Here is a 25,362-nt window from a genome sequence, read left to right on the forward strand (position 1 = left end):
TCCCATTATTTCTTGTGTGTGAACCAGTCCATAGACTTAGTCTTATCCTTGCTTGCACCTACCGGTACTGTCCATTTATGTGGATGCAACTCCAGAATTTTAGTACCCATTTTGTATAAAAATACTTTCATCTGTTTTTAATTTGTCTCCTGGTAATTTTCTTGAGTATTCTCTTGTTACAGTTCTTCAGACTTTGTTAATGACTATTCTGCCGTAGTTGCTGACTGACCTCACTTTATCCATCATTTTAGTGAATTTATAAGCAACTGCACACTGACATGTGAGGGGGCCATGCCTTTGTAAAGTGGCAGAATTATGCCCTGTGCCATGTTGTTGGTACCTATGTTGGTGGTGCTCACTGTCTTTAGTTTTTGTGGCAGCAGATGCTTATGGAGCTGTTTATTGTGCATTTAGTTAACTGCATTAACTAGTCAGCCCCCCAGGTTGACTATGGCAATGTCCTTCCGACTCTAGGCTATTGAAGATGTTGAATGTAGCTGGTTGTAACACTGGCCTCTGAGGACTTCACTACTGCATTCTCTCTGACCTGAGAAGTGACCTTGAAGACTTACTTACTGCTTCTTGTACTTTAACCAGTTTTCACTCCCTAAAAAGGCCTTTTGTAAACCTTTTAGCTGCCTTATTTTCTTTTTCTTTTAATAGCCTCTGATGTAGAGCCTTATCAAAGGTGTTTGTTTTGAAAATCCACATATGCTGTGTCTGCTGTATCATCTTTGTTCACACTCATCCTGTAGATCACCTTTGGGCTGATAGAGTGAGATCTCTTCCAGCAGATTTTTTTTTTCCACTCTGTTCAGAAAGATACAGAGAGTTGTTTTTTCCCATGCATCAGCTCCCTATTTATTTTAATGAGAAACCTGAAGTTTCCTGCCTGCATGCCTTCTGACTCAGGTGAATCCCTGGTAATGTTAAGCAGTTTCTCTATTTTCTTGGGGGAAAAAAAATCTTTATCTTTTCTTTCTTCCTGCAAATCCTTTAACATTTTTTGTTTCAAACATTATTTCCTATTCAATAAAATGACTTCCAATTGCATGAAACCAGAGCCTTACACAAATGCTGCAAACCCTGTAAAACAGTTTTCATTCTTAGTTTAGGCGTTCTTATATCTTGCAAACAGTTCTTCTGCACTTATTCATCTTTTATGTACCAATTTGTGTAGCAGCAGCTCACATGTAACAGGGCTAGGGTACTGAAATTTATAATGATCAGTCCTTTTCCCTTTTGAAATCGATGGCAAGATCAGGTGTAAGGCAACATAGAAGTCCCTGAAAGAAGCAATCCAAGCAGAAGTCTCCTTTGGTGGTCTCAGCTAAGGAGGAAGCTAGATGGGCTGTGTGTCTTCCTTTGGGAAGCTAGATGGGCTGTGTGTCCTTTGTTGTCATGCCTGAGACCTGCTCCCCAGCCGGAGCTGCAGTAGGTCCCCCTGTTTCACAGGAATACCAAGCAGCGCTTTTGTTGGGAGTGTTGGGTACTTCAGCTCCAAAACCCTGTGACACTTTACGGCACAGCAAGTTCTCACTTGTATCTGAAGTAAATTTTCAGTACTGAGCTGGTTGTTCAAGAGGTTGGAATAGAGAAGGAGAGTTGAAACATTTGTTATGTCCCTTGCATAAGTGGGTCTGCCTGGGACATAAACAGCTTCATCTTGTCTTCAGAAAAGTGCTGACCCAGTGGGGTTTTCTTCTTGTCTGTTTTGTTTGTGTATTTTGGGGAGCACGCCAGTTTTATTGACCTTCTGAGGGCTCCCTTCATGAATAAATCATATCATAGGGAGTTTTGCTTAGAAAAAAGACACACACACCACTGCTGGCCTGAAAGCTTACAAGGAGACTGGGTAGAAGAGACAGTGTCCCTTGTAGGCTGAAATTTGAGTGCTAAGATTGAAGAAAACATTCATTTTACCTTTATTATATGCCCATAAATCCTCAGGAGACAGAACTGAGGACAAAAGTACAATTCCCACAGCCACACAGCATGAAGCAGAGACCAGAATTCTTTTGGACACAGAGCTGGTGTTGAACTAGGTGCCTGTCCAGAAAAGGCATCAGCGCATACAGACTGTGCCACAAATGCATTTTCATGCGCCTCCAGTCCAGCAGTTAGCCTGGGAAAGGGAGGCAGGACTGAAAAGCTGGGCAGAGGATCACAGTCTTATTGCCTAGGCAGGGATTTGTTCTCTGCCAGCTTGTGCCTGAGGCCCCCTCAAACCATTTGCTTGCTGTAATCAGCCCTTTTTCTGGCTAAAAACAGTCCTTAGGATCCAGATTTGGGATTGTCATAACCCCTTTGATGATATAGCATGTGCATACACCAGGGGTATTTCATCCAGATAGTAAATGGATAGGACGAAGGGGGCAGAAAGAAATTTGAATCATTGTGAGGAAAAAAGCTGGTAATCTTGTTTTTCTCCTAAATGTCTGATTCCTTATGCTGTGTATATACTGTTCTTGGGCAGTCCCGTTGCAGAACAGCCCAGACCCATTCCTGACACAGTCAGCCTTGCACCTTCCCACTCCTCCCCTTCTATTCCCCCTCCAGCATCCCCTTATTTGAGCTTCACCCCTGGAATCCTCTCCCAAGGCTGATGGGGCAGGTTCAGGGTGTTTGACGGCTCAGTTTCCATGGCAGCCAGGCTCCCCTGCTCACAGACAGCAGCTTAGGAGGAGAAGGGAAGGACAGCAAGGGAAAGTCATTAAATGTGCCAATTAGTATGCAGGGCCAGGCAGTGGAGGCAGCAGTAGGGGCTCCTGGGCTGTGGACCAGTGGAAGAGGGCTGCAGCAGGCGAGAGCTGAAGGGCCCTGGCAGGGCAGCAAACAGGGTCCTACACAGGACACACATCCTCTCTCTTACGTATGAGCTCTCCAGCATCATTCCCACCCCACAAGAAAAATGGGACATGAAAATAGAGAAAGCCCCTAATAGGGACAAAAATTATACATTCTGAAATGTCCAGCTGGAGAACTGCAGAGAGGGGAAGGAGTAGGGGAACTTAAGACTTGATATTTTCTCTGCTGCCTCTTAGCTTGTAGCCCATGGCACAATGGGATTACAGAAAAGATGCAGCTTGAAGACCAGGGTGTATTTTGATAGGAGCAGAGGACAGGGGTCTGCTAGACTGTACTTATCATGCCAAGCAATATGCTTCCCCCTCCTGTAGAGCAGCTAATTTCTATTTGCATTAGTCTTTTTATTAATTTCTTGGCCTAGTCCAGTGGGTTTTTTAAAAATATTCTCTGTTCTGTTACATGGTTGCAACATTTTGTACTGGGTTGACAATACTTCAGTAAAGCTGCCTCCTACTGAAATTTTGTGCAGCTGTGCAGGATCTGTAAATGTTCTGTGGTGTTTCTGAATAAACAGGGCAATGTAACAGTCTGTCATGGTTTAATCCCAGCGAGAACTAATTATTGCACAGCCCCTTGCTGACTCCCCACCTCTGCTGGGATGGAAGGGAGAATCAGAAAAAGTATGACTTGTGGGTTGAGATAAGAACAGCTTAAAAATTGACAAAAATTAAAATATTATAATAATTATTATTTTAACATTTATATTTTAATAATAGTATTATTAATGGGAAGGGTAGGGGCAAAGGAATAAAACCCAAGAAGAGAGTGACACACGATACAATTGTTCAGCACCTGCCAAAAAATGCCCAGCCCCTCCACCAGCAGTGACTGGGGGCTCCCAATCAGCTCCCCCTGATTTATACAGTGGGCATGATATTCTGTGGTATGGAATATCCCTTTGGCCAGTTTGGGTCAGCTGCCCTGGTAGTGCTCCCCCCTGGCTTCTTGTGCACCTGCTGGCTGGCAGAGCATGGGAAACTGGAAAGTTCTTTACTTAGTGTGAGCACTATTCAGCAGCAATTGAAACCTCAGTGTTTTATCAACATTATTCTCTTAAAAAGTCCAAAACACAGCCCTGTACCAGCTATTAAGAAGAAAATTAACTCTGTCACTCACAGGTGAAAGCAAGACACGGGGAGAGATTATTAGATGGTTTTGTTTTGTTATGCTACAATATTTAATATCTGAAGGGAGAGCATTCTAAGTATCTTAATGGGACATTGATTGGTAGTATTTCAGATTTTTATTTTTTTAACAGCTCATGATCACTTTCTACTATCATTTCACTTTCCATGGAAAGAGTCTGCCTAGAGAAACATTAGAAGGATTTGCTTATTAATTAATTATTTTGTTGTTGCTTGTTTTTGTTTAGGCTGTAAGATAATCCATTCTCTTCTCAATGTAGTTTTGTTCCCTATAGAATGTTTTAGTGCTTTATCTGGGATCCAGTTGTTTTGAGACATGTTTTATTGATCTCATGTGAAGCTTTGTTTATTTTTTTCTGTGAATATCTGTAAAATGTACCTTCTCTCAGTGCAAATCTTGAGTATCTGAGTTGTATATGGAGCAGTTCCAAGCGGGGGAAGAATTCTTTCTGGAAGGGATAACGAAAATAATTCAGAGACCAGTGATATTGCATGAAGCCACTAATCATGTCTCTGTCAGCCTTTCACTGTGCCAAGCTACCCAGGGCTTGAAACACACTGGGAATCCCCTGAATGTTGCATACCACATATTCAAAGAAGTGGCACTGTGTGCAGGAAGCTGCCCTCCAAAAGCATAATGGTCCCTTCCACCTCCCAGCCCTCCAGCAGCAACCTCTGCTGAGATTCTTCTTAGCAGACCTCTGTAAATCTCTGCCTCATTTCTGCACCCATTTAGAGGATGCACAGTATCAAAAAGTATGCTGCAGAATGTGTGACCTAAATTGAGCATCAGTCACATTTTATTTCAAATTATCTGAGTAATTTTTGGTTTACATTTTCATTCAAATCTTTTGGGAGCCTCTGGCTGCTGTGTTTTGCTGGGAAACACCAGCATTTTTAATTTTAAAAATTTTTGTTGTGCTCAAATTTCGGACAAAATATTCAGTACTTTTGCCTGATACAGAATCAAACATCAGTATTTCAAACATCAGTAATTCTCACAGAGACAAGAACTTATTTTTCTGACCACCACAGTTTTGTTGAGTAGAATAGTAAGAGTACCATAAGTAGCTAGGTAAAAGTTCATTTAATCAATCAGTTTGAATGTGTTGTGAAAGATATTTTTAAGGGGAGACTTTCTCAAATCAAAAGTACAGGGGGAAATTTTCTGTTGCCTTGTTGACTTCTTATTCTGCTTACCCCCTATCCTTTGCTACTTATGATTCTTCTGAATCATAAGGTATTAACATAATAGTCAAAACTTATTGTGATTCTTCTGTCAGTTAGTCCTTAGACTAAATACAACAATCTCTTCCTTTACAGAGCTTACTTCTACTCTCTTCTTCTTTGTATCAGCAAAACAAAACAAAAATATCTAGGGCTTGGTTGCACATAGGCTGTTTCTGGATACCATCGTACAATAGAAAAAGATTTTCCATTTTTTCAGAATAGTAAAAGATTATTGAATTCTAGAACTAGCATCCCAACTCATGCTTATAGATGCAGTTTTAGGTTTCATTTAAGTTATGGCATCTTTCTCTTTCTCTGCATGAACAGTGCCTAAAACTATAATAATTAATATTAACAAGGATAATATTGTGTTAACATAAAATATTATTTTTTAAATACATTTGAATCTTCCAAATCATAATGATAAGATTTTTTTATTACTATATAGTGTTACAGTTAATTATTCTGCAGATGACCTTTTGGCAAATACTCTGTAGTGATTGGTATGTATCTCAGTGTTAAAAGTCAGCAGAAGATTAATAGTATTTCTTCCCTTGCTCTCCATCTAAGAGCACCATGAGCAACTAGCATGGCATAGCCTTAAGTTGCTATCCCACAGAGATATAATTTCACCTTTGGTGGTAAGGCATGATAATAGAATGCAAGCCTTTGACACAAATAATAAAGATATTTACAGGTGCCTAACTTGCTGGCTGAGTATTTCAACTCAGGCTCCTAAGGGAACTAGGACATAGACAGTAATGGAAAAGGCTTTTTTGCCCAGTGTTGGGCATTGCAGAAGAAATCCTGGTTCAAATGCAAAATAACTAAAGTTATATACTTCTCCTGCAAGACAAAATGCAAATGTACTTACAGTTTTGGAGAAAACAATTATGTCTGTTCCTATGATGGCAGACATAACCTCAGGACCTGTAGAAATTTGTGGCTAGTCTGCATGCTGTGATTCTTTCCCCAAAGCTTTGCCTGAGTTTCACCTAGAGAGCCCACCTGCTCTTGGTGACAGCTGAAAAGTTTTTTGCATGGTTGCTCACAACCCGTGAAATCCATCAGGAGCCAGTGGAAATTGCCTTGTGTCTGCTCACCCTCTGTGCTCTTCCCATTCCCACATCCTCTTTTCTGTTCAACTGATACTCCTCTTGATTCCTTTCCCTATTCCCCAGAGCTAGGGTGCCACGTTGTTGCTTCATTTTGTAGCTGCTTCTTCATTAAAGTGCTTCTGCTGAGCATAAAGAGGCCCTTATTTGAGCAAGTACATTGGGGGGAGTAACCTATATCAGGTTCATTTAACAGGGAACATTCTCCCCTACTTTTGCTATAGTTAAGACAGTCATGGAGGCAATGATTTCCTTTTGCCATTACTGTGTTCTGTCACAGGAGGACATGGAATCTGGGAAGTTGTCTGACCTTAAAGAGCAAGAAGTGGAATTGCATTTTGTCCAGGAATTGTAATGCTTAATTTCTGTCTGATTCAAGTAGGCTTACATATGATATTCATTGCTATCTCTTCAAAATAGGCAAGGAAAGTACATAGAACCTTATTTCTGCCTTTCAAATGTCTAACTTCCACCTGACTATTTCCACAGCTCAAGAATTCTCACAGAAAACTGGAAGCATCTCTTGCTTTCCATCAGTGACATACTGACCATAACAGTGAGGTGCTTTACCAAATACCAGTGCCCTATAATGTCATGTATACATATACACACATATACTCTCCATGATCTTGCATTAATCCAGTTCTTTCACTACCTAGTGCAAGGTTCTCAGCATCAGAGCACCCAATCACTCATATAGCAATGAGTATATAAATATAAAATATAAATATAATGAGCATGTAAAGTGTTCAAAAGAATTGAAAAGTGTTCAAAAGAATTGAATTAAAACACATAAATGCACATTTCAGCAACTTGGAGGACATTAATTTAAAATGTCAGTGCTCACATATACTCGCCATACTAGCAAGGCAGTCTCCTTTGTCAGTGTTAACTACTCAGCATAAGCTCACTGATAAAATTAACAAGTCATAAAATCAACACTCTGTTCTAGGAGGCTGGAGTAATCATACAGAATGGGTTTTCACAATACAGTGGGTTTTCAAACTAAAAATTATCATGGTAGGAAGAATAATCTTTTAGGAGAAGATTCTATTAGAACTTAAGTGTTGCATCTGCTTTTCATTAAAAAAATCTCTTAGCTCAGTGACTGAAGAGTCTTGAAAGAGAACTGCTATCTGGCAGAGGGAAAAGGAAAATAAAATGGGGCTGCAGCCTAAGTGTGGGGTCAAGGCTAATGGGAACATCAGAACCACCCCTGATGGATACAAGATCCAGGGATGTTTTTGATGGAAATAACCACAGAGGTTATTTAGTGAATGTGATGGCTTAATACACAGAAAGAATAAATAGATTTGCCTGGCAAGAAAGCAAAGAAAATTATATACAAAGGGCTGAAACACATAACATTTTAATAAGAACATCATTGAGTGCATGTAATAATATTCTGTGGGGTTCGTCCTAAACATGTCCAAAGAGTAATAAAGTAGCATGACTTTAAAAGGAAATGCAGGCTTTTTGGAACAACATTTCAGAAGTTTTGATCCAAAACAGATAAAAAATATTCTGAAGTACAAAGACTCACAAACAGGATTAGAGCTGTATTAACCCACTGTGATATGAAAAAGTAACACTGCAGGTGCTATGGTAAACCCATTTGTAATTTTTTACAAGTGACTAGAAAAAGTGTTGTTGTTGTTGCTATTATTGTTATAACACTGCAAGCCTGTGTAGGAGCCTCATGTAGATCAGGACTCCATTGATCTAGATATTTTGCGAGCAGAAGTCAAAATACTAGTTCCAGCCTAATAGAAATATTACATGGTTTAGTAATAGATTTTCACGGAGTTTGATTTGGAAGTCCTAGCCTGAAGTATTCCTGACAGTCTAAAAAACTGGGTCTGTAGACAATCTCAGAAAGCCCCTCAAAATTGAAATATGTTGTCCTAACAACATAATACCTTCATTTCCCACTTGGCTTATTTTGAATGTCTCCAGGACTTCATTAATCTTGGCAACTCTGGAGTCTGGGAGATCTGTATGTAAAATTTATATTGAAGATTAAAAAGTTGATCTTCAGTTCTAATAGTAGAGATCTAAAAAATTTCATTACTTGTCCTAATTACTTTGGTGTAAAGTTGCAGCCTTTTTTAAAAAAAAAAATCAGATCTAACCTTTGAACTCTCCATTTTACTGCAGATCCTACTTGTATTGGAGCAAGTGAACTAAAATTATGTTTCTATATTTATTTTGAAGTAATTATTGAAGTGCAGCAAGTAGAGGATTCCATGTGTAATAGGATTCTTATTTACCTGGAGAGGAAGATAAGCATATATGAGGATGGAACCACCTCAGAGCTGCATGGTTACAATAAGGAGTAGCATCAAACAGAGGAAAAGGTGGAAGGAGTGCTGCCTTGGGGCACCATAAAATATGAGGGAAAAGCAAGGAAAATAAGTGTAGTTGTGTGTTTCTTTTCCACCCATCTCTTCTTTGTTCACACAGTACTGACATTTGGTGAAGGATGTGAGGAGTACATTGCACATTCTGTAGTGTGGAGATCTATATGTTAGATCTTCAGAGAGTCCTGAAATGCAGCAGTGCTGGTGCAGAGTCCTAAATCCTTTCAAAGATCACTCTTATTTTCCTTAGTTCCCCAGGATCACCTGGTAATAAGCAAGTTAAGGAGGCTTTATATCAGAAAGCCAAACCTCCGCCCTGATGGCATGCCATCGGTGAATGGATACACCCAGGGAAGTTTCAGGGGCCATTTCTTACTAGACTAACACCCTCTGCCAATTCTGGCTTCTCAGGAGGTTATCCAGCTTTGTTTTACAGGCAGAAGGTAAGATGCTTCAGCCTCATAGGCAGAATTTAAAGCTCAGTGTTGGTGTTAAACAAATCCAGCCATGTGAATTCCAAGAACCATTGTATACACAATGCAGGATATTGAGTCCCAAATGGAAAATTACAGTCCTGACAGTAGAGATGAACACTGACAAGAAAAATGAAAAAAAAAACAAAACAAAACCCAACTTAATATGAAACCAAACCCCAAATTTATGGTTCCAAGCCCTCTGCTCGTGCAAAATTTCCCTCTACACCAGTATAGGAATTTGTCCAAGAGCCATAAAATGAGTTCATCACTCCTTGGGCTACACTTTGGCTCTTGTATCCAAGAACAATATTTTAAGCATGGCTTGAGGAATAATTCAACATACGAATTTGATGAGAACAATTCAGGATTTTGCAAGCTCCATAGGAATGAGGTTTTTTTTTTTCCTCCAGTAATAGTAGTTACTTGTATTTTTAATGATTGTGTTGCATGTTGTTTGATGGATGCCTCATTTCAGAGGCAATACTTGTTTCAAATCATAGAATGATGTTGTGGCACAAGTAAGGAGAGAAAAACTAGAATTCGTGGAGGGAAAACAACAGAGAATTTTTTCTGTTCTATTTTAGTGAAACTTTTATCTTGTGTTTTCCAGTTTATGTAAACAAATTATGGCCCAGAGAAAGTGTGAAGCAGAAAACATCATCAAGACTGCAGAAGAGAAGGAATATGAGTACAAGGATCTTGTCATTGCCTTGTTTATTAGCATCTGGGGGAAGGGGGAAGAGGCTGTCTTACAAAATTCAAAGAACTGGAACATCTGAGACATTTAGCTAGAAATTGTGACGCTCCCATGCAGTGTACTTTATAAAATATACTTTTGTGACTCACAAGGGAGAAGTAGTGCTACAAACCAAGCTCTGTTGCTCCCCTTTTCTCCTATGATGTAATTTGACATGACCAATAGAGCCAGACATGCTATGTTAACCTTCAGTAAATTTGAAGAAAAATGTGGTTTTCAGTAAAATATGGGAAAAAGTTGCAATCTTTAGTAACTAAGAAATAGCTTTCAGATTTGACAAAGCAGTAAGAGATTTCCCAGTGAACACATACTGTCTTATGCGGTGTGGTGTTTTGGCTTTCAGAGTCTGTGCTCAAATTCCTGCAACTTGTTGATATTGACTGTGCTGTTCATCTGGCATCTCATCACATTATACCTCCAACCCTCACCTGCAAAAGCAAAAGAGTTTTGAATTTTAGCTGTGACACAGATTTGTAGAAGCCAGTTTTCCAGTGCATATTAAAGATTATTTTTAAAACCTCCTTAGCCCTGGTAGCCCAAACTACTTAGGATTAATATAAAAGTGGAATTTGATATATTATAAACCACTTTGAAAATCAGAAAGGCAGTAGCTGCAATTCATTAATATTGCATTGCAAAATTGTTTTGCTGTTGACTTGGACAGATTAGATGATCATCCTGGAGCCTGTGAGGACTTTAACATGAGTCATTCCAGCTGCTTGTCTACTGGTACTTAATATCTCTCTTCATCTGCTGGTACAACCAGCAGACATTCAGATGTGGAAACTGTGGTAAGGTAAGGGATATAGTGGCAAGTTTTTGTAAGGACTTCAATATCAAAGAACCTCACATGAACTCTCCATTCTGAGCTGAAAGTCATGCCACTGGAGTGACCAGTAACTATTCTGTGGCATAACTTGCTACGGAAAATTAGGAGAATGCAGAGTGTTTTAGAAAGGAGGGTCATCTGATTCAACAGATCTCCTCTGGCTTTTCCAATCTCCTTGCTTTTTCACTAAGATCCTGAATTCCTCTCTTCAGAAATGAATTTAGATCTATACTGAATTTACTGAAATACAGTGTTCAAAGTGTCATTCCTTCTAATTTTCCACAGGGTATCTCCCTTTCACTTAGCTTAGGTGTTTGTTTGTTGTTTAACAACAAAATACGTTATCATTTTGAATCAAAAGACATTGTACTTTAAAGGAATAGACTTTTTTTTGTTCATACACACTTCATCTGTGAAACCAAAAAGCTGTTATCCATTCATTTTAAGTGCTGCAGATTTCTACTCAAGTTAACTTCACTTCTATCTTTCTGATAAGAGATCTTTCTTTTAATCAGAGATGTGAATCACGTCATCTTCTTTACAGCACTCATCTGATCTCACATCCAGTGCACTTCATCTTCTTTTCTTAGAAGAGTAAATGGCCTGTAGTGCAATAACTACTACAGTTTATTAATTACCCTATTTGTCTGGCCCAAATTGATATTGTGTTGTGTAAAACATAACAATAGGCACCATTTCTGTATCTGTTCAACTTAACATTTTAAGATCTTTGGATGATGCTGAATTGCAAGATGCTCTAGATCATTGATCTATTTTAATTTCATGTGGTATCTCCCCGTCATTCCATCTTTATGCCAGAATTATTTCTAGCCCTGCATAAGCATTGCTAAGAGGTTTAGTAAGGACTGCATATTGCAATATGTGGCCCATCTATACAGAAACATAGGAATAACTTCTCCAAAACCCCTTCTAGTCCAGGATTCTGTCACTGTGAGAAACTAGTAACTGTGGAATAGTATGGAAACATGCTAAGCACATATTAATATTTTCCTCAAGTACTCTCAGCCTCCAGCATCTGCAGCTCCAGAGCTCCCTAGGCCAGAGACAGTAACTTCATATTTGATAACCCTTGTCAGACTTTATCCTTCATCAATTTGTTTAATCACTTTTTGATCCCATTGGCAGTATCCCATGTCAGTGAGTTCCACAAGCAAATGTACATTAGGTGACAGGGTGCCTCTTTTTTTTCATTATGAACCTGCCATTTACACATCTTTTGGTAACTTCTGGTTGTTTTGTTGCATGAACATCAGAGTAACTGGTCTTTCTTCATCTTCTCTATACTACTTGTGGTTTTATAGAGGCTAATGAGAAGAATTTTGTCTCCATGACACAAAATTTTCACACAATAATGAACTGATATTGAGCAGTTGAAGAGAGAATTTAGAGTGTAATAAATGTTGTAAGACCACGTTTCACTTTTCTGACAAAACCTCTGATAGAATTAATAAATAAGGGTTAAAAGTGAAAATGAAAGGACACATTTTTAGCTATTGTCTAATAATATGCCTTATTTTATAAATCAGTAACCTCTTGTATTGGAGTGGTATGGTTTATTATGACTATGAAAATAATATATTTCTTTTCTGCAAGTAGACATGCAGGACTGATATTTCAAGAGAAGACATTGACTTCATCTGTAAGGCCAGGGCATGAAAGAAATGAAAATAACAATTATTGATTTTTTTTTCCTATGCTAAGAGAAACATTTACCAGCTTTACGAGGGGGAAAGAGTAGATGTTCAGCAAGAGAGGAGAGGTTTTCAGTTTTAGCAATAAGACATGATAATTTTTGCAAAGAACATTTCTTTGCAGTTATATCATCCTGAGATGGGAAAACAAGTCAGAAGACCAAAATATAAATAGTGAAAAATACCCTAAAATGGCACTATCTTGCAAGTATACTGGATTTTTTTTTTAGGACAGGGTGAACAAATGATTCAAAAGATTCAGCTCCTTTCTAGTTTGACAGACTAAGGTGCGGTTGTGTTAAAGAGATTGAATATATACTTGTCACATGACTTTTAATTTGGACATATGCTGAACTATATTGCTGCGCTCAAGTCTACCACCCTGAATTTCAAAAGGCCTGAAAACAGCAGGACTGTGGAAAGATGCACCAGACAAGCCAGACAGGACGTTGGGACAGGATCAGGACTGAACCCCTGACAGTCATTCAGCTTCACTGGGCTAACAAAGTAAAGAGATTACTTTTATTCTCTTGGCAGAAAAAGCATCACTAGTCTTTACAGAATATACAAAGTGCTATGACACATTACTGAAATGTCACTCTGCAGGAATCGTGGGAACATGGGAACGTGAAATGTTAATGAGGAAGTCTGTTTTCCAAGGCTATGCAATTGGTTGCTGTGCTTTTTAGTGCATGAATTCAGAGTAATCTACTACTTAAAGCCAGAAATTAGGGGGAAAAAAAGATAATCAGAAAAGGGTTATGTAACAGAACGCCTGCAAACACTGGGAATTCCATTTGATGTCCTCTCCAGGGGTGCTGGAGCTTCCCCAGACATGGTCACTGGCATTTAGGAGGAAGACTGTTCTGACTGGTCTCTGTCCTGTCCCTTGTTAGCTGTGCAGCACCCTGCAGCTGGGTTGTGGAGCCCCAAAGCAACCCATCACCCCCAGCACCACAGCCCCCAGTGAACTTACAGTTAGACTGGACTGCAGCTGGCATGCATTGCAAAGAAGCAGCCAATCCCTCCTCATGGTACTCAGATGAATAAGGCATAAACCTGGTGTGAATTGATTAAATGGGCATCTTAGCAACAGTACTGGTTGATTTGCCTGAGGGTCAGAAGGTTCTGCAAGAGAGATCTTGATGGAGTGACTTAAGGACAGCTGCATGAAGTTCAACAAGGCAAAGTGCTGGGTTCTGCACTCGGTTCACAACAACCCCATGCAGTGCTACAGGCTGGGGGAGGAGTACTTTAAGAGCTGTTCCATAGAAAAAGACTTAGGGGTACTGGTCAGCAGCAGCTGAACATGAGCCAGCACACACCCAGGTAGCCAAGAAGGCCAATGACATCCAGGACTGTATCAGACATAGTGTGTCCACCAGGACAAGGACAGTGTTTGTCCCACTGTACTCCACACTGGTAAAGCCACACCCCAAATCCTGTGTCCAGTTCTGGGCCCCTTGCTCTGAGCTACTGAAGTATGTCCAGAGCGGGGCAACAGGGCTGGTGAAGGGTCTGGAGCACAGGCCTTACAAGGAGCGGCTGAAGGAGCTGGGTTTTTTTTGTCTAGAGAGGAAGAAGATGAAGGGAGAATTTATTGCTCTCTATAACTGCCTGAAAGGAAGTTGTAGTGAGGTGATGGTTGCTCTTTTCTACCATATCTCAAGAGAAAGGATGAGAGGAAATGCCCTTAAATTACACCAGGGAAGGTTCAGATTAGAAAATAATTTTTCTCTGAAAGTGATTAGGCACTGGAAAAAGTAGCCCAGAAAAATAGTGGAGTCACAGTCTCTGGAAGTGTTCAACGGGCATCTGGATGCGGCACTTGAGGACATGGTTTAGGGGTGATTATGGTGATGCTAGATGATCTAGAACTAGATGATTAACTAGATGAGGAAATAGACAATCTTTCAGGTCTCTGATGACCTTGGCAAGTCTGTGTGATGATTCTGTGTGAAATAATCTGTGATTAGGGTTAGGCCTTTCCTGGCCTGTGGCTTGTGTCTTATCTGTGCAGCTCCACATACCCCTTGTGCCTTCCATATCTCTGTAGGCTGGCTTCCCCCAGCTACACCCACTGTCTTCTGTTTCCAGCAGGAATACAAGGCTTCATTTGGTTTTTCAATGGTTTTTCTTACAGAGAAAACCATTCTCTCTTCTCTGTAAGAAAACCATTTTCTCACAATCATCAGACACAAGACCTTGGATTTCTATGGCAGCTGGGCCATGAAGTTGGAATAGTGAGCATTTCAGGGTATAGACAGATATATTTTTAATTGGAAGAGCTTAAACTATAAAATTAGAGGCCCTGCTTCAAGACTAAGACATGGTCCTTCTATAGCAGGCCTAGAAGATTAATGTTTGCAAATAGATTAAAACAATGTCAAGGCCAGCTTCTCTGGCACCTTTCAAAGTGCTAAATTCACTGAAAAGAGGGTTGCTTAAAGTGGTGACAAGTGTTAATGACATTGTGTAGTGGAAAGTGCAACATTTCATACATGGGACATTGTGGTAGTTTTTCCTTAGAAGAGCTTCTTTGGAGAACACAACAGCTCACTGATTTGGCATAGCAGTCTCCTCCCTGTGGATTGTTTGCACATTGCAGAGGCTAATTAACAGGTTTTCCAGCCCAGTATTGCTAGTAAAAGCAGCTAGTAAAAGCTAGCTAGAATATAATGAAAGGCTATAGCTGGGCTAGGTTGTACTTTCATAAATTGGCATTTGGAAGTAAGTTCTTAAGTCTGTATTTCTGTAGAAGTACAACTCTAAATAAAACAGAATTGTGATATTATATGGTATTATGGTGATAATGCAGCTGCTTTCAGGTAAGTATCAAGAAAACCTACTTTAATTTGTATACATAAAATGGTCATACAGCCACATTACGAATTTTAAAGTGATAACATATTAAGTTAAAATTCTAATGTTTTTAATCCTGTCATAACTTTAGCTAGACTGAATATAAAGGCTTTATTTAGGCATAACTGTAGCCTGTACAGCACAAAACCATTTGAAATGTATGTGTATCAAGAGGCACTGAAATTACAGTATGTGTGGCAGGGACCTTACACTGCAGAATACTGGTGATACCTGAGAGCTTTGTAATAACCTGCATTTCTTATTAAAGGATATGCTGAAGGCATCTCTTTGAAGCACTCAGAACCTTTAAACTTTGGTCAGTGAAGTAATGTTCTCATTCACTGGTTCCTCTTGGAAAAAACCTCCTAACCTTGTTGAGAGTATGGCAACAACAGCAAAAAGGCACCCCACCTCTCTTCACTGCTGCTATGGCACAACCCTTGGGCACTTGGACTCTTAAGATAAAAATCAAAAGAAGCTCTCAACAGACACAATTTGTTTCAGGCACACTGCAAACAGTTGTGTCAAGTCCTAGGCTTCAGTTCAAAAAGCTCTGAAGTATGTGCTTCACTTTAGGCATACAACTAGCAGAGCCCTTAATTCTTTTCTGAGCTGAGTGAGTGTTGACTCAGTAACCACTGACTTTTAATAGAGAAGGAAACATGCATTTTGAAGAAATGCCTTTGGCCCGTACTTGTGGTTTCGGTGGAACTGAGCTAAAGTGCAAGGTGCTCTAAGACCATGGTTAGATGCACAGTGTGCCACACATGGTCAGTGTTGCCAAGGTTATCTTATAACATAATTGCAGTGCCATCTGTCAAGAAGACCACCCTGTATATACTTTTGTTGATACCTTAAAAGGCAATAAATTGTCTTCATTGCAGTGCCATCTGTCAAGAAGACCACCCTGTATATACTTTTGTTGATACCTTGAAAGGCAATAAATTCTATCTTCATAAAGATATTGAGGTGTTTGAAGTAACATGAATGATAGAGATGGAGAGACCTCAGGACTTCTCAGTACTGGTCAAGCCCTCTGTCCGGTGAACTCTTGTGCCTTCAGGGACATGAATGGATACAGCTCCAGGCAAGATGATCTGGGAAGAGCACCAATGAGCCCTGTGCCTTGTGCTTACCTGTAAACTGAATTCTTGGTGTCAATACTAACAAGTCAGTCTTGCTACAACTGCCAAGAGAGACAGCTAGGTGTGATGTTACAGATCAGAGGTGATGTTACTCTAGAGGAGATTGTCCTTCATTTTCTTGAGTGGCATTAAAAACTCAGCATGGAATCCTACCAAAAATAAACTGGATCTGTAGTGAAAAAACATAAGAAGATTTGAAGAGTGGTTGGGGATTTTTTAAATTGTTTTTTCAAAATCTCTTGATTTAAGATGTGACCAAAAAAAAAGTAAGGTCACATATTTTATTGCCTATGGCTTTCATTAATTTTTAAAGGAATGAGTCAAATTGCTGAACAAAACCAGTAGCAGAGATTATATGATGAGCAGATGTAAGAGCCATTTTAATATTTAATGAGACCAAAACGTTCTCATCACTAACGATCTCTTCATGGCACTTGCCTTTTGAATGGGTGTATGTGGCTGCATGTTTCTAAAGGACTAACGTTTTTGTCTTTCTAATTAAATACCTCTCAAGACTGGCTTAAAATTGGCAGTGGCTTGGAAGCGTTTGGTTGTCATGTCAGTTTAGGTTATGATAAGGTGGGAAACTGAGTGTTTGGTTGCATCTCAGCATATTGGTGTGTTCAACCTCCCCACATATTTGAGGGGCTTTTCAATCAAAGTTGATGAGAAATACCAAAGCACAGAGCCTTACAACCAGTCTGTTTGCCAGGGAGATAAACTGTTAACATAGAGACAAATCGGCCAAATTGGAAAAAGCACTTAAAAATGTGTATCCATTCTCTATCAGTGCAGTGCAGACCCAGCACAGGAACTGGGTCCCTTTTTAAATGGCTTGGACACCTGTGCATAGCGACCAGCATGGAGTCAGAAGCACATCCACACTGTAGCCAGGAACTGAAACTGGGAGCCCTGCCTGTCAGTCAACAACCTGTGAAGTAATACTCCTCCATCACTCACATACATCTCATATGGAGAGAGTAGAAAAAGCGCCTCATAATAAACTAAGTCTATGAACATTTTAGCATGACTTTGTGTTTCTATGAAATCAGTAGTGAACATGGATATCACTGCTAATGAACGTGTAGTGATGCACAGGACTGAGCTCTCATAGCCATTGCTGTGTTTGATATGCTGCACTAACACTGAATTGTTGACCATTCAGTGTTAGTGCAGCATTACCATAACTGGTAATGGATATCCTGTGTGATTTAGAGATAATGTTAACCCTAACTGTTGGGTTTTTCTTCCATTTGCTGTTTGAACATGAGAACAAGAAGGCCATTATTTGTAACAAAAGTTATGTGGCAAAGGAGAAATTATATTTTGAATTGACAGAATCCTGAAAGTGTAAATGTGGCTTCATAACTAAATATATTTTCAGAAAGGAAAATGAGTTAATCAAGAATAAGATGTCCTTGAGAAAGCTTTGGTTTTTTTGTTTTTTTTTTTTAAATCTTCCTTGGAAATGTTTTCACCTCTCATGGTACAAAAGTAACTAGCATATCTGTGTATCTGTATCACAGTATCTCAGCAGCTACACTGCTTAAAATTTACTTAAATAGATTTCTTTATTGATGCGATCCAACCAGAATAGGACATGCCAGGAATAATAAATTGTTTAGAACCTGGAAATCAAAAACTTCAAAAAATTTAGATTAAGGTTAGGAAATCTAAGTCTAAGGAAAGTTAAAAATGTTCTGAAAGCTCTCAGAAAGGCATTCATTCAGTGAAGGTCCCATTCAACAGGAGTTGATTTGAGGTACGAACCCGTTATCTTACAAGCTGTTTATTATCAAGGGAATATATCCAAAGGACTGGTGTGTTTTGTTGGTTTTTTTTAATGGACAGGGTAGTTAACATGGAATAAAATAATTTGATATATTAACTGTGGAACTTGACAAGAGAAAATAGCATTCATTCAGATGCTAAAATAGCTTTAATTCAGTCAAAATTAGGATATTCAACCATACAGATCCTCCTACCATTTCATACAGTCAGACCACATTGTCTTCATGTATTTCAGTTGATGTTGCAGAGTTTCTAAGAGAATCATCTTTCCAGATTTCATTTAATGAATCTTTTTTAGTTTCTTGAGTGTTAAAATAGAGAGTGAAACTGGCCTAATTCAAAGTTGGCTGGTAGTGTAATATAGACTTTCCTGTTCCTTAGGTAGGGTGTGCCAAGTAAACATTAAAGATTAGTTCAGACTTCAGAAACAACATCTTTTGAGATTTTTGTTGAGGAACATATTGTGTGGTTGTTGCTGGGGGAGAGGAGTTGGAACCATGAATCCCCGTTCTTCAAAGCTCCTCAAAGTGAATATTACCAGATTGAAAAAAAAAGAAACCATGGATTCTCCATGTTTGATGTCGTTAGACTGTCTTGTGAGGGTCTGAAGAAACTATTTCTAACTCTTTTATTTTTTTTCTCAGGTTGGGGGTCACACCATGCTGCCCATTCGTTGGATGCCTCCAGAGAGTATAATGTACAGGAAGTTCACCACAGAAAGCGATGTCTGGAGCCTGGGAGTTGTATTATGGGAAATCTTTACTTATGGCAAACAGCCATGGTATCAGCTCTCAAACAACGAGGTGTGTGTAATATTTTCTCAAATTGAATTTGGAAATCTGTTATGCAAATTATTGGTGTAGCATCTCTGGAAAAAAGACAGCAACAAATTTATTTCTTAAAGGACAATGCATATATATGGTATTTATTGTGTTGTCATGAACCATATGCTTGAATTTCTTCTTTTTCATCTTTTTCTCCCCTGAATGGATGGAAGGTGTTCAAGCAGAACTACAGCAGTTGGAATTTAATTTTTCCTTTGCATAGCATAAAGTCTGTCCTGGGTAGACCATGAAACAATCAAAAGGACCTTAGCTATCTCCTGAACAGATGTATCATACATGGTACTGTGTCAGAGTGGCTGTCCTTAGCCACAGACAGATTAGATTGAAGTAATCAAGATATCTCTTGATTTCTAGGCAGTCACAAGTATCCCCCTTCCAGAGATTAGCCACAATGATACTCATATGCTTGCAGAAGGTAGAGAGGAGAGGCAATGATGCTCTATGAGCAGCTTGAAAATTTATCCTCCTTCTGAGGTGGTAGTTGGGTAGAGAGAGAAGCTATGGGATTAATTCCCAGCTCCGATTTCCTTATGTGTGGAGTGGTCAGTGTGGGTAAACTTAACATGAGTGAAGTTATTGCTCTTTGACCACTTACATTACAGTGAATTTTCCAGATCGTATACTGCTGCTCATACATCTGCCGAGAAAAGCAGTCCTTTCCAGAGATGGCTGCATAGCAGCCACCAGTGAGGCTGCTATGGTTAAAGTTAACTCTTCCATGGGTGAACTCCATGTAGCTGGCACAGCTGATCCTTTGCTTGTGATTTCTCATAGGTGATTGAGTGCATCACTCAGGGCCGAGTCCTGCAGCGACCTCGCACATGCCCAAAGGAAGTGTATGACTTGATGCTGGGCTGTTGGCAACGGGAGCCTCACATGAGGCTTAACATCAAAGAAATCCACTCCCTCCTTCAGAACTTGGCCAAGGCATCTCCAGTCTACTTGGATATTTTAGGCTAAAGTCTCCTAGCATTTCTTCTTCTGGGCTGCGGGAATGAATGTGCTCAACTGCCACTGAACTACATTAAAATGTGTTCTTAACTTTGACAGTATTAATGACAAAGTTACGGAGAAGCTTTCAAAGGGCAAGCAATGTGTGCTTCTCCATCTGTAGACACAGTATTGACTTTTTAGACATTACCAAGACGTATCTTCTCTCTTTCTCTCAGTTTCTATCTTTTTTTTTTCCTTATCTCCTGTCTTTCTAATCAATTTGGCTTCTGCATTATTGTAACTCTGCATAGACAAAGGCCTTAAAAATCCAATCTGTTATATCAGCAGACTCTTCAGTTTGCCCACCACAACTAACAATGCCTTGTTGTATTCATGCCTTTGATGTGGATGAAAAAAAGGGAAAAATATATTTGACTAAAACTTTGTGATTTCTGCTGTATAGCTACTGGGAGTTTCTATGGATTCACCTCATTTTTTTTTTGCTTCAGCCTGTGGGTGGAAAAAGAAGACTGGTGTTCTCTGCATGAAGAATGTTCTTTGCAGAGACAAAGCCAGATAGAAAGAAGACACTCTTCTGTGACACACTATCTGGAGGACTTTGGGAAATCAGGTGGCATCCAACCCTACATGAAAGCACTGAAGTTATTTGATGGAAGACAAGAAGGGGTTTAGCCATTTCCCTGAAGAGTCTTTCTGAGGACTTAAGGAATTGTTTAAGGAGGTGCTTTGCCAGCACCATTCATTGCCAGAATCAAGTAAAACAAAATAAGATGCTGCCTGCACTGCACGCAATTGTGTTACAACATGATAAAGTAAACACATGCCTTTTTTTTGTCTTCTGGTAGGATATTGTCATGCCACTGGTGTAAAAAATGTTCTCCAGCTAGTCTTTTTTAGTAAAGGCTGAAGCTAGATTTAGTTACATACAATATTAATTTCAAGATTACATGTTGGAACTAAGGATTTTGATAGGACAAACTATAAATGCTGAGGCAGGTGTATCTTATGCTGTGCTTGTCCAGCAGCATATTCCTTCCTTCCTCAATCCTTTCTTTTTTTCTTTTTTTAACCGTGCAAGCAAAACTGTGCATGGTCTTTGTCGATTAATGCCCTTTGTGCAGAAACAATCACTCATCTCGTAGTACACCCTAGTAGACATAGCAAACTCATAATGATATAACCTATATTTCATTAGAAGGGGCTAATGGAGGACATTAGCCATGTTAAAATGCCTTTACAATGTTATAGATATTATAGGCTGATATAACATGAATAATCTAAAGCACGGAGATCACTGGTTATGTTTGAGACATAGCAGGGGATAAAGATCTCTACAAAAAAAAAAAATTTACTCTGTGGTTATGGCTTGCTATTCAGAGTGCAAAGATTCTGACCTCAGCGTCATTTTTGTATTGGTACTATTGCTGTCATAACCAACATAAACACTTTATTAAATAATTTATTTTTGGTTGGATTGGCATTGTATGTGTACAACATTTGCATGGCCACTGTGTTGATGACCGCTGCATGAGCATACATGTTGTTTTTCAAACTAGAAGTTGACAATTTGAAATTTAGAGCTAGGATTATTTTTAATATGAATTCTTACAAATGAAAACCTACCTTACCTATTCCTCAAGACTTCTGCCTCCCTCTGTGAGGGGGCGTTATTGCAAAAAAGTGATCTTTCTTTCCATTTTCTCTTTTTATTATTTCTTATTGATATGAGCCAGATCAAAATAGTCCATCTTCGTGTTGGGGATATTTTATTTAATAAATTAAGCATTTTATTTTTGTAAGTGTTCCCATAGCACATTTAATATATAATTTGCTCGCATGTATTATTTATTGAGGCACTTTAAGTTTTTCCTTCAGAAGCTTTTAGAGCTAGCTTATAAAAATTCTGAACATTTTCAGAATAAAACAGTTCACTGGACACTGATGAAGTTTGACCCTTCTCAATGTCATTGAAAAGGCAGCATTACAAATAAACATGACAGTGTAACTATAAAGCCATACTCAGTATTTCTTTAATAAACTAGATGTTATTTCTTAACTGCTACTGAACTGGAAACACATAAAAAGCCAGAGGAAGATTCCTACAAAATGGGCCTTAAGATTTTATCTAGACTGTCTTGGAAGTTCTCACAGAAAACTAGAAAAAGACTGAGCATCCAGTGAAACCCATTCTCTTGAGAATATGAATGTTATATTTTAAAGGAATTTGAAATTGATCTTCAAAATAACAGTGGTGGAAAAGAAAGATATCAGAGTCGTCTTACTGTGCAGTGGGAAGAGGGTGCAGTTGGTGGAGGGGGCTGCTAAGTTTCTACCTGCATATTCTGTCTTAGTTCTTTCTGAGAAAAAGGCATCTAAGATGATGCTTTTACTGTAAAAGTGTCTCCAGCCCAAAAGCAAGCAGGTTTTGCAAGCACTGAAAGAATGTATACCAAAAATAACCACAAGACCCTGAAAATGTACTTAGTGGCATCTTCTTTTTGGTTTACTAGTGAGACTTTTAGAGTCATTTCAGAGAATAAATAGTATTAAAAAGCATTGTGCAATAACATAGCAGTTTGTTAAATTTATAAAGGACCAAATGTTCTACAGAGCCACCACCTATAACCTTGACCTGTATCATTAATGTTCTTGATAGTGCATAAAATGTATAATCACAGTAGAAAAGCTGTAAACTGTAGCTATACATAGTTTGCGTTTGTTCATGAAAAGATGGGTAAGTGTAGCAGAGTGAGCAGAGAAGAGGAAGAAATATGTTCAAATCACAATGAAGGTTGAGTATATGTGCATATTCATCATGCTTGCACTGTCAGGTAAATTGTGTACACTAAGTAATTATGACAATCAGGCTCATTTAAAAAGTCTTTCTGGACATAGGACTTTCTGTGCTATGAACTGACCATATAGATATATATAATATATGTGTGTTTGCATATGGCATATATATATATACACACACATAGCATATACATGTATGCCTATGTCTGTTGTATTTTACTTATATATGTGCAGACATGCATGCACATTATGTATGGGCTGTGTGTATATGTATAAATTTACATACACCTCTGTTATTACCAATTATGATTAGAGTGCTATTAATAAATTGATAATGTCTGCTGAGTAACCAAATTTTTTTCTTTTGATATTTCTTTTTCTATATTTGTAAGATTCAACTAACTGGTGTGCAGCAGAGGCAGTGCTAGAATGCCAGAGATTTAACAACAAGCACTTTTCTTCCCCAGATGATTGCATAAAAACATTTCTTCCATTCCCATCTCACTTGTTGACTTCTCACAATGAAATTAACAGATAAGCTTCCAAGCTCAGAAAACAGAGTTTGTTTTACTGTCTTTTCTGGGTTTCTGCTCCTGTTGTTTTATTGTTCTAGCACAATAGTGCAGCTCCATTAGCATTTTGTACTTGCCTGCAGTAACTAAATAATTCCAAGAACGAGTTGAACTATTCACACTGCAACATGACTTGGAGAACAAGAACACTGACATTCAGGAGTAATAATAGTAGCATTCATCGCACTCTGTTCTTCACTCTCAATAGATCTGCAGAACTCAGAACTGACCATGGAGAAAGACACTTGTAAAGCAACAGCATCCCATGATGCCTGATGGAGTCTACACTTTCTAAAGGACTGCATTCATTTTGACCCGTAAAGCAAAATATCTACATATTGTCTACAGGTTAATAAGTAACTGCTTATTTTTTGATCTTGTTTTTTTTTTTTTTTTTATCCTTGCTACTTTTTATCATTTCCTTTCCCTCTTTCTCTTTTCCTGTCTTTCCTCCTTCTTTCCTTCTATTTCTTTTTTTTCCTCTATTTTTTTTTTCTGTCTGTACCCTCCTCAACTTTATAAGAGATTGTGGTCAAGGTAGACTTTTACAAAACACTTTGAAAAGAAATTAAATGACCCAAATGACTAAGGTATAATGTATATGTGCTAGAACTAGTCCACATTAGGGTTGTTGAGGCCTGTAACTGAATTTCCAATACTGCTATAAAATGTGGGGGAGAGGAGAAGGGAGGGACTGGAGAGGAAGTTGGGTTGGGATTGCTAAAGAGAGATGAAGGTTTCGATAGCACAGGAAGTTGTATCTTCTTTTTGTGAGGGCTGGAATAAACCACTGCTTCTTTGAGTAAGAGGTCCTTTAGAGCCTTAGTTAAAACACCTTTGTTTGGGCAGGGTGGGGGGATGTGTTGTTCATCACAAATATGAAGCAAAAAAAAGAAAAAAGTCTACATGTTGCAGGGAAAACACTGTGAAATTCACAATAGCAACCAAGTGACTATTTTGCCATCTTTTAAACATATGTCTCAGGAGAAGAAATGGGAAATGATGGGTGTGTTATTTTTCCGTCTATGCATTCTGCACAAGATCTGTGGGGATTTTTTGTTTGCTTGTAGAAGGTTCTGAGTGATGACTGGCTGATATTTTATAGACACTGAATATTTGAGCAAAGATTATGGAAGCTGCTAGTAAGTGAGGCCATTGATTGAAATATGTGAGAAAACAGAACAAATCAAATCTATCCAGAGGCCTAATTCTTGCAGCTTATGTGTATCTTTCTGTAACTTGTAGAAAAGCACCTAAGAATGTTTTATATACAAATAATTTAATTTAACATTTATGTTTAATTGAATCACCAATAGAGAGAGAATCAATTAATTATGAAATATTTGTCCCAGCCCTTCTCTCCACCTATAATTTATGTGTATATATTCTAGATATCACTCCGTTTGTCACTTTAGGTAAAGAGGAAGATATCTACATACAAATATAAATCTCTATATTGTCACCAAATTGTGACCTGGTGTGTAGAGCTATCTTTCTCCTTTCTTTTTTTTCCTTTTTTTAAAAAATTTATTTAATGTGATGTCTCTGTGGAAATATTTAGTGGTTCTTGTTTTGCAGTTTGTTACAAGTAGTCATTGCTTTAAAACTTTCATTGCATCTTGGCTGATTTCAAAGTGATGCCTAGGTATCAGTGTTAAAAGTTTTGTTCGTGAATCATGTGACCAGCTTCTCTCAACATGACATGGAAAGTCTCTTGTATTACAGTGTATTTAATAAAAATGATGTCTTACAATAAACAATGTCATCCAAAAGAAAGATAAAATTATTACTTTAAAACACTAAAAATTTTATGTGGTGTTGTGTGTTGTTTTCTGTTGTTTGAATGCCTTTGTTTACCTCTATTCTTTTTAGGATGAAATTAAGGAAACGTTTGGTATGCTTAGA

General features: G+C 38.6%; 1 protein-coding gene across 2 annotated transcripts in view; it reads left to right on the forward strand.

The window, feature by feature from the left end:
- The window catches only part of NTRK2 (neurotrophic receptor tyrosine kinase 2), a 199,671-nt gene extending 174,405 nt beyond the window's left edge, over window positions 1–25,266 (forward strand). For both annotated transcript variants that reach the window (XM_036402533.2, XM_036402534.2), the window contains 2 exons: window positions 18,935–19,093; window positions 19,910–25,266. In XM_036402533.2, the coding sequence (XP_036258426.1) occupies window positions 18,935–19,093; window positions 19,910–20,095 (345 nt within the window). In that variant the 3' untranslated portion in view covers window positions 20,096–25,266. The remainder of the gene's footprint in view (window positions 1–18,934; window positions 19,094–19,909) is intronic.
- The last annotated feature ends 96 nt before the right edge of the window (window positions 25,267–25,362 follow it).

Source organism: Molothrus ater, chromosome Z (genome assembly GCF_012460135.2).
Source record: "Molothrus ater isolate BHLD 08-10-18 breed brown headed cowbird chromosome Z, BPBGC_Mater_1.1, whole genome shotgun sequence".
NCBI classification, from domain to species: Eukaryota; Metazoa; Chordata; class Aves; order Passeriformes; family Icteridae; genus Molothrus; species Molothrus ater.